The following is a 10622-nucleotide window of genomic DNA, read 5'->3' as shown; positions in this document are numbered from 1 at the left end:
AGCAGCTGTTCTTTACCCTTTCTAGGCACAAGGTCACGTAGGTGCCTTGTGACACCCACCCTTAAGTATGCTACTGGGCATTCAGACACCATAGTGTTAAGGATGATATGAAAACCTCAGTATGATGGAAAGGAAAAAGGAACCAGAGGAAAAAGCAGACCTTTTTAACAATTTCTTTGCCTCCATTTTTTTGTGCAAGGACCAGGATTCCCCCACCGAGATTCGGGACAGACTCAGGAGAGACTCCACCAGGCCTAGGGTCAGGGAGGACCGAGTTAGAGAACTTCTGGGGGGGCTGGACATGTTCAAATCAGCAGGTCAAGATGCTCTCCACCCCAGAGTGTTGAGGGAATTGGCAGGGGTTATCACAGGGCTCCTGGCATGGCTTTACAAGCACTCGTGGTGCTCTGGCCAGGTGCCAGATGACTGGAAGAGGACCAATGTGGTCCTCATCTTCAAAAAAGGGAGGAGGGAGGACTTGGGCAACTATAGGCCCATTAGTCTTACTTCGATCCTGGGGAAGCTCTTTGAGAAGATTATCAAGGAGCACATCGGTGAAGGGCCAGCAGCAAGAATGATGCTCAGGAGCAACCAGCATGGTTTCATTAGGGGCAGGTCCTGTCAGACCACCTGATTGCCTTCTACGATCAAGTCACAAAATCATTGGATGCAGGTGTCACGGTGGATGTAGTCTTTCTGGAGTTCAGGAAGGCCTTTGACACTGTCTCCCACCCCATTCTCATTAAAAAGCTAGGTGACTGTGGCATTGATGCCTACACAGTCAGATGGATAGCAAATTGGCTGAGGGGCTGCACTCAGAGAGTGGTGGTGGACAGGTCATATTCAACCTGGAGGGATATGAGCAATTTAGTTCCCCAGGGCTTGGTCCTTGGGCCCGCACTGTTCAATTTCTTTATTAGCAACTCGGATGAGGGGGTGAAAAGCACCCTGTTTAAATTCATGGGTGACACCAGGATTTGGGGTGAGGTGGGCACACTAGAAGGGCGGGACAGGATACAGCTGGACCTGGACAGGTTACAGGGGTAGGCAAATCAGAATAGAATGGGATTCAATACTGACAAGTGCAGGATGCTGCACTTGGGCAGTAAGAACCAGCAGCATACCTATAGGCTGGGGAACCCTCTTCTTGAAAGCACAGTGGAAGAAAGAGATCTTGGAGTCATTATCGATTCCAAGATGAACACGGGCCGCCAAAGCGAGGGCATGGTCATTAGGGCTAACTACACCTTGTCATGCATCGACAGATGCATCACAAGCAGGGCCAAGGAGGTGATTCTCCCCGTCTATGCAACACTGGTCACGCCGCAGTTGGAGTACTGCATCCAGTTCTGGGCGCCGCACTTCAGGAAGGATGTGGACAACATTGAGAGGGTCCAAAGGAGGGCCACTTGCATGATCGGGGGCAGCAGGGCAGATCGTATGAGGAGAGGCTACGGGGCCTTAATCTGTTAGGCCTTCACAAGAGAAGGCTGAGAGGGGACCTGGTGGTCGTCTATAAACTTACTAGGGGGGAACAACGGGGAATGGGAGAGACCTTGTTCCCCCGAGCACCTCCCGGAGTAACAAGGAATAACGGCCATATGTTGTTAGAGAGTAGGTTTAGATTAGACATTAGAAGGCACTACTTCACAGTCAGGGCGGCTAGGATCTGGAACCAACTTCCAAGGGAAGTAGTACTGTCTCCTACCTTGCGGGTCTTTAAGAGGAGGCTTGATGATTACTTAGCTGGGGTCATTTGAGCCCAGTTTTCTCTCCTGCCCAGGGCAGGGGGTTGGACTAGAACAGCTGCAAGGTCCGTTCCAACCCTACATCTATGAATCTATGAATCTGTGGAATGGAAAAATGCTCTATCATTATAATTATCTGTGAAGGCTCTAATTCAGTAATGTAAAATAACTTAGTGGCTGTTTCATTTTCTTGTTTATATACCTGGTTAATATTAGGATATATTACCTATTAGGGCTGTGGAAATTTTGCCCGGTGTTTCATTTTGAAGCTGTTTTGATCTGTTTCAAGCTCAAAACAGCAGAATCAAAATGAAATAAAAGCCTTCAAAACAGCTTTGAAACAAAACAAGGGCACTCGAAACATTTTGAAAGCTTCAAAAAGTTTCAAGTTTTGAAGCCAAGCTTACTTGGCTTCAGCACTGGTCCCAGCCGGCAGCACCAGCCTCCTGTCATCTGGCAGGCAAATCTGGGGATTGCCCACACCCCTGGGAGGGCTGCAGGGGCTGTGTCAGACTGCTCCAGGGGTGTGGGCCCCCAATCTGCCTGCCAGATGACAGGAGGCTGGTGCTGCCAGCTGGGGCCAGCGGCAGCACTGATCTTCCTGGTGCTGGGTGCAGGCTATGCCCAGCACCACTCCCAGGCGGCAGCACCAGCCTCCTGTCATCCGGCAGGCAGATCAGGGGCCCACACCCCTGGGAGGAGTCCAGCACAGCCCCACAGCCCTCCTGGAGGTGCGGGCGAGCCCACGATCTGCTTGCCAGATAATAGGAGGCTGGTGCTGCTGTCTGGGACCGGCGCTGGGTGCAGCCTGTGCCAGGAAGATGGGTGCTGCCACTGGCCCTAGCTGGCAGCACCAGCCTCCTATCATCTGGCAGGCAGATTTGGGGTTTGCCTGCACCCCCGGGAGGGCTTCGGGGCTGTGTTGGCCTCCTCCCAGGGACTCAGGGCAGCCCCGATCTGCCTACTGGATGACAGTAGGCTGGGGCTACTGGCTGGAGCCAGCGGCAGTACTGATCTTCCCAGCACTGGGTGCAGAATAGTCTATGGATGAAACATCAAAACAGCATCGAAACAGCAAAACCATTTCAACTAAATGAAATGGAACAGTGCTTTTGAAATGAAACAAAACTCAAAATGAAACTCTGTTCCATTGAAATGGATGTTGAAGCAGAACACTGCTGTTTTGCACAGCCCTGTTACCTATGTAATTTTTGCAGGCACATTTAAATATATTTCCTAAATCACAGGGTGACACTTGCACGTTATTGCTAATATTTACATATTTCTTTCTAGATCATGGCAGAAGAGGGCTCAAAATATGGAAAGGATTTTCTGTACTTGTAAAACTGATGGCTGACTAGTTTATGGATTGTTGCTCCACTTGCCTGTTTGGCTGGCCTATATGGTACAGCCAGAGTTTTGGCTAATTGGCAGCCATGCATCATCTTTTTGGGCTGGTTTTGGGACAAAAGGATCTTTCACGTGCAGGGGACCTGTTTTCCTTGGATGATGCTGAGATAGAAGGAAGTCTATCAGAAGCTCTTGAACAAATAAGAATAATTAGTTCATCTTCGGTAAGTAATACATGCTTTACAACCCAAAATATATTGTATAGCAAAGGATAGAAATTAAGAACAAAATAAGCTGAACATGAAAAGAATCAGCCAAAAATATGAACTTGTAAAAGGTGTAAGCGCTCTGAACAAACTGTCAGATTTAAGGATTCTGTTGTCAAAATCGGTTGTTGTCTAGCTGAGTTTTATTTTAAGAAAACCTTTTTAAATGATCCTAGCACTGGTTTTTATTAAAGGATCATTTATAGCATGTGGGGGGTTAATAAATGATTGATCTATTACAGGCATACTCCTGTGAATTGTATGAATTATAGATTGCTATAAGAACATCAATGGGAGTTAGGTCCCAGGATGGATGCCTTGAGAATGAAGAATTGTTCTTCCACTCCCTTTTCCAGAGTAGAGACTGCTTTTGTGCAAAGATCTTCACCTGCCCATTCCCTGGCAATTTTACTTTTTTATTTTTTCTGTCTCCTTAATCCATTCTGTTTTTATCTTTTCACCTTCTCTTAATTTTATCTCCTAGTTTTCTCTTTCCTTCTGTTCTTCTCTCCTATATTATCTTGCATTCTCTCATCCTCTGAACTTCCATGCCACCAATAGCTTTTTAAAATTACTTTAATTACTTTCTCCCATCGTATCTTATTGTGTAGTCAAACTCCTTTTCTGTGCTACATTGTGATACCACTGAGGCTGCTGGCAGTGTATCAGTTAAGGATACACTAAACTCATCTTAAAAAGTTTCTGTTAACTGCTATAGATCTTTGATTCTCTTAGAACAAGGGTGGGCGAACTTAGAAGAACTGCAGGCCAAAATCAGGCAGTTAGATCTGAAGTCAGGTCACTGTTTGTAATGCTACCAAACCATCCCTCCCTACTCTGTGCCTACTCTTGCTCTCTCACTCTAATGCCCCCTGCTAGTCCTTCTGCCTCCCCATAACCATCACTGCTGAAACCCACTTCTACCAGTGACAAATTTGGCAGAGAGAAGCAGTGACTTCATTAAGGCAGTGTATGAGAGAGAACTGGGAGGGCTGGGGCAGCAAGTTGCACTGCACAAAAAGTGTTCAAGGGCAGAGGAATGCTCCTATGTTGCTCCCCCCACAACAGAATTGTTACCAACGTCCCAGATTCACAGGCTGGATGCAATGATTTGGCAAGCTGCATCTGGCCAATGCAGTGTAGGTTGCTGCCCCCTGTTCTAGACTATAGAATAATAGGATTTAAAGCTAAAAGTGCCCATTAAATCATCTAGGCTGTCTTTCTGTATATCATAGACCATTACATTTCATCCTTATTGGACCAGTAATTTGTATCTAATTATAACATAATTTGTGTTAATGCATAGGTCATTTTCATCCATTGTTTTGTGGTATTAGAGAGTGACTTGAGCCTGGCCTTTGCAAAAACCCTGAAATCCCTGATTGGAATATTGCCTTACTACAGAAGAGAAACCAGCAGTTGAACTAAGTCATTAATATCTTGAGCTAGAATAATGTCCATGTTCTGGGGATAGCCCTTTTCTGGACACATAATAAGTGATTTTTAAAATGGATTCTGGCAATGTACAAATCTCTGACTGGAGGAGCTTTTGATCACACTGTTGCTCGTTGTCACAAGTGCTCTAAATCTTCAGTTGTACAGAGACTCTTCTTTTCTTGGGTAATTTATTAGCCAGCAATAACATTTGCACATTTTTTCAGAACATTAATCAAGTTAATTTGACTGTTGACTCCACTTGTTGCTGATGCATTCCACTAAGCTGCATATTATCAATATTCCTAGAAATCCTCTCTATCATATTCCTTTGAGGGAAGAGGACTGAATTTGCTGATGATTTTTATACATGAATAATAATTTGTACTAAACTGCTAAGGCATGCTGTAATTTAAGAAACAAAAGATTTTCTTGTACTTGTAAATTCCCTAAAATTAATTCCCACTAGGGGGCATCAGTGATCAGTGAAATATTTTACTGGTGCTGTAGCATAAGGTTTTCTTGCCATTTTTAAATTCAGAATTTAAGCCATCAATGTTTATTTGTTTTCCCCATATGTATTAGGAAGCTTCTTTCGCCATATACATAGGAGCTGAGGACAGGAGTGTTCTGCCATTCCTTTTTTCTATAGTACCATTCTGGCAGCCTGTGATGACAAATATAAACACGAGTATGAAACTCTCCTGATTGCTCAACTGAGTTTGATATTTTACAGGGCAACATTACTGAGTATATCTATACCCAGTTAGCTTTGTTAGTATCTAACAAAGTACATGTTGCCTATGAAAGCTTGCTTCTGAATCAGCTAGTATCTAAGATGCTACCCTGACATACCTTATGCTTGGGTATCTCTATTAATCAACCTTTTTATCACAATTTAATATAAAATGTAATGCACACTTGTAATAAATACAGGAAATTTTTTTTAATAGCAAGCAACTGTCAGGTCAGGTGTGGATGACAGATATACCAAATGCCCCCACAAGAAGCTTAAATGCATAGGTTTTATGTTAGGCACTCATTCACAGTGGGGTATGTCTGCAGTAACTCCATTGGCTTTAACAGTTTTTCTGGAATTACATTTCTGTAAATGAATGTAGAATTGACTGCGAATTCTTTAAACATATCCATGTTTAGCTGACAAAAATAACACAGCTATTGATGAATATTTTGGTTCATTTTTTGGCCCCTGGGCCTCTGGCATAGCTGTATTATTAGTATTCTAGTATGAGGGTCGCTATATATATTGGGTCTGATTCTCTATTGTAATCATTTACACTAGTACAAGATGAGTGTTATGGCAATCATGTAGGGCAAGTTTTTAGTTATATTTGTATAAACTGGCTAGCTCCATTGACATCACTCATCTAAATAACTGCATAATGTGAATGATACGAGGTGCTAGATGTGACTATGTGGACTGTTTTTTGTTTTGTTTTTGTTAATGTTCTAAAAAATTAAATTAGACTAATATATAAACAGAAAAACCATGAACAGGAGACCTCAAGGTGTATACACTGACATCATTTTAATTGGATGTCTTAACTTTAAATTGGAGGCTACATAACATTAATAATTGAATCCATACTTTTTCTGTAAAAACACAAATTATTCATTTGTGTTCCATTACAACTTGAAATTGTTCAATACCTATGATAACCTATGATAGGTTTTGTTTCTGATTAGCTTATTCATTACTTGTAAAGAAGACAGCAAGAAAATTGAAAGTTGAGTGAACAGAAAAACTGCTTCTAGTTGCAGAATCCTTAAAATGGTGACATTTTACTTTTTAAAAATGTGTTTCTTTCAATTAGGACTACCAAACTAATGACAATGATCAGGCGGTGGTAGAAATCTGTATCACCCGAATCACTACTGCCATCAGAGAGACGGAGTCCATAGAAAAACATGGGAAGGCACTTGTGGCTCTCTGGGAATCATGCTTAGAGCACAAACTTAAACCTTCAGGAAAAGATGAGGATACACCACATGCAAAAATTGCATCTGATATCATGAGTTGCATCTTGCAGGTATGTGTATCTTACAAAAAATGTACTATAATGCACACTCCAATTCTTCTGTGTCATCTTTTGACAGCTGCATTTTTGAGGGGTGTTGGCATAATCACATTTTTTTTCAAAGCCAAGAATTAGTGGTAATATATACTATTATGTGTATATGATTATATTTTGATGTCAAGTAAATATTTTGGCAGTGGCCTTATACTTGGAAATTTTCCTGAGTTTTGAGTATTGGATTTTTTAAACTTAATGTTTTGTGAACTTAAGACATTTGCATTATTCCTAAGGATTAATGGGTGGAGGATAGTATTATAACTGTATCATTTAGTTGAAACTCCTTATTTTCAAGGCACTTATGACTCTGGAAGAATACAATCTTTTGGGGCAAACTATGAAGTTTTTTAGCTTATCAGATATGTTCAGTGTCAAGAAAGAGGATCCCATTTTAAATCACAGTTGTAATTCTGAGTCAGACACAAGTATGGGAAACTAATCTACAGCTAAATTCTGACCTTGAACATGCATCTTGATTCTTCATCTATTTAGAGACTCTTTGACCCTATGACTGTTGTTTTTGCCTGAGAAGAAATGTACTAGCCATGCATATGAATTGGGGCTCCTTAAGCCAAACTCTGAACAGTAACACCCTGGGAATGGATGGACTGATGATAGAGCAGCATGGGACCTAGTACTGTGTTTGGATGGTGATTGCAGAGCCTTTTAGTAGCAGCTTCAAAATATGGATTGTGAGTCTTACAGGCACAGGAACATTTAAGCAGCCCCTTTAACATAACAGAAGGAATAATACCAGGAGGTGTCAGTAAAGGGAACCCCAGCATGCACTGAGGAGACTTTCTAGTGTGGCTTTCCTACTATGACCAGGAGATAGTTCTCTTGAAGCAGAACTGGCATGCTTTAACCATGCTACCCCAGTGACTCAGGTGGACCTTTGACTTGGCTTTCTTGTCTTGCCTGTCAGGAAAGGAGAGTACCAGCAAGGAGAGGCAACTCCTTTACTGGAAGTGCATCAACCTACTGAGCCATGGAAATCCATCCAGATTAACCTGAAAGGCTCAGTATGAGAGAGAGAATTTCCAACTGCTGATTGCCAGCTGCTCTAATTATGTGGTGGTATAACCACTGAACATAAAAAGACAAGACAATTTCAGATGAATTGAAAAATTATGTAATGTTGCCATTCAGCCCACCAACCTACATCTGTAGTGACCAGGGGAAAAAATTTGAATCTTGGCTTTAACACAAGGTTTTCCCCATAATTCCAGATAACCCAAGTGAGGACCATTGTTGCTCACCCTCTACTAGTAGGAAAGGGAAGACAGGAAGTCACATAATTGATTCTGTGCTTAGAGACTGAGGGCTAAGCTATATGGAGAAGGGCAGAGCAAGGTAGGGCATGAATTTACATCACACTAGTAGGTTGCATTAAGTTCCAGAGTAGACATGCTTGGGGTGATCACTTTGAAAGTCTTCTCTGAAAAGGTAGAATTTTGTATCTCTTTGCATACCCAAATGACAATTTTACAGCCATTTAAGTGTAATTTTTGGCATTTACATTCTGCTTGTAATTCTGTTACCTATATAGTATGGACATCTAAGTGACTGCATGGCTACTATGCATACTCAGTAGGCAATGCACTGGCTGGCAGCATATGAAGCTGGGTATTTGCATACTTGAGCTCAAGTTATGAATGAAGAAAGAAATGAAGTCCTTTCTGTGGGTCGTCAGAGATCAAAAAATTCTTTGATTTAAGTAACTGAGTACTACAGTCATTCAAAACATGAAAGCATTTATGGGGACTCAGCCAAGGGTTTTAATATGTACAGCCTGGGAATTTTCCACATCAGGCTGTACATATTAAAAGTAGCTGTAAAAATCAGAAAGGGGAGTAGGACTAAACTATAACAAAGGACTGAACATTGTGTAGGGCCTGTTGCAGGAAAAGGATATGGACTGTCTGGGAAGTTTGTTTTTCATAAGGCACCTTGGCAATAGGTAGTTTTCTGTGGCTGGTTGAATTTTCCAAACAAGCCGGTGTTTTCGTTAACCAGTCTTCTTCATTTCACCTGAGTCTGCCTCCAGCACTAAGGTACCCATACTACATTTCATTTCTTAAAATCTCATCTGTATATTTCCCATTTTTTTCCCAATATACCCTCTGCACAGACTGATTGTTTATAATTCTGCTGGGTTCACTCCAGACTTACTCAAAATCACCTTTGCTACGCCTACCCAGAAAGTGGCACTGAGGTAACTTTAGATGTGTGCCATTTAGTCTTTCCATATAGTAGCTAAACCAGCAATGCCAAAGGTGTATCTCACCCAGGATGCTGGTCAAATAATTGCCAAAAGGGCCCTATTACAACATGTTGTACTTAAAACGTGTAGAGATTACTCATCCAGTTTGGCTTATGGTTTAAAGCATTTGAAGTCCAAAAAAACAAATAAAGTTACAGGGGAAAGAAACAACAACCCCAAAGCTGAATTCACTTCAGTGAACATGTAATTTACAGTTCTCTCTGTATGCCTAGTCCTGGTCTTTTTAGTTCCAAAACTTTGGAATCTGTTCCAAATTAGTATTTACAAAAACGAAAGAAGAAATTCTACCTGAAGCCCAGTTTGGTTTTGTCCAGGAATGTATTTTTTTAAATCAGCAGAACAAGTCTCCATTGTCTTAACTCTGCTTATTATTGTAACTTTGTCAGAATAAAAACATTACTCATTTCCTGCATTGTATTTCTTAGTATAGGTCTGATAAAAAGCCCATTGAAATTAACAGAATTATACCTGTTTATTTCAGTGGGTTTTAGATTCATCCTTTAATGATATGTGAATGTTTTATCTGTTCAGTTTAGATACTGTGTTTTAAGACCAGAGAAATATTTAGCATGTGTTCACTACGCAAACAGGCTGCTTCATCTCTGCTGGCCAGTCCACAGGAACTTTCTCCTCTTTCTCCCCACAAATAAACAACAGTCAAATAAAACTGTTCTCAGAAATTGATTGTTCTTTCTGAGAATGATTCACAGACATTTGTGGTATAATAGTTGACTTAGCACATGTTAACATCTGATGTGCAAAGTTCTTCATGGGCACAGTGAACTGCATGAAAGAAAATCACTCCAAAACAAATTAGAAAAGAAACAAAGATGAGAACATCTCCAAGCACATTTGCTGCTCTTAGATCCAAAGCTACCCAGTGAGCTCCTTTGCAGAAGAAAGAGCAATCAGAGTTTTTATACAATACATTTGGGACAGTTGGAGAAGTAATGAATATCACACAGCTGGGTTGAATGTCACATGTTTCTGTTGATGTTAGCAGCAGTAAGGTTCCCTGAGGTTTGCAAACATCTCTATGTTATACTATGGAAATCTGATTTTCATTGTCACCTTCACATTTTCATAAGTGAACAGTCATCCACAGCTATTTATTAAAGAGCAACTGTAACCTTATTCTTGCTTCCAATTGGATTAATACATTTTCTCAGGCAGTGGAGCATTTAATCTTTCTTGTTATAGAAAGATTTCCATTCTCTAATTTTCTTTCAAGATTTAAGTCCCAATTAAAGAACCAAATCTTATCTTATTTTATGCAGTGAGTCTGGGGAGGGGCAGATATCTTGAAGGCAGAATTTGGCTAAGTCATGATGAAGTATTATAGCTAAATGTGTATACAGCTAGGAAGTTTTGCTTGCAGGACTTCTCACAGACCCTCTCTTTGGTTCTGGCTTATGATGGGCTCAGATTATATTTGTATGCTACA

General features: G+C 41.2%; 1 protein-coding gene across 8 annotated transcripts in view; it reads left to right on the top strand.

Annotated features, from left to right (window-relative positions):
* The window catches only part of VEPH1 (ventricular zone expressed PH domain containing 1), a 248560-nt gene that overhangs the window by 32317 nt on the left and 205621 nt on the right, over nucleotides 1-10622 (top strand). For all 8 annotated transcript variants that reach the window (XM_019503200.1, XM_019503194.1, XM_019503193.1 and 5 more), the window contains exons 2-3: nucleotides 3042-3322; nucleotides 6634-6849. In XM_019503200.1, coding sequence (XP_019358745.1) covers nucleotides 3185-3322; nucleotides 6634-6849 — 354 coding nt within the window. In that variant the 5' untranslated portion in view covers nucleotides 3042-3184. The remainder of the gene's footprint in view (nucleotides 1-3041; nucleotides 3323-6633; nucleotides 6850-10622) is intronic.

The sequence above is a fragment of the Gavialis gangeticus genome, unplaced genomic scaffold, assembly GCF_001723915.1.
Source record: "Gavialis gangeticus isolate Ggan-Ray unplaced genomic scaffold, GavGan_comp1, whole genome shotgun sequence".
Classification (NCBI taxonomy): domain Eukaryota; kingdom Metazoa; phylum Chordata; order Crocodylia; family Gavialidae; genus Gavialis; species Gavialis gangeticus.
The sequence above is the reverse complement of the archived record's forward strand: the minus strand, read 5'-3'. Positions and strand labels throughout refer to the sequence as shown.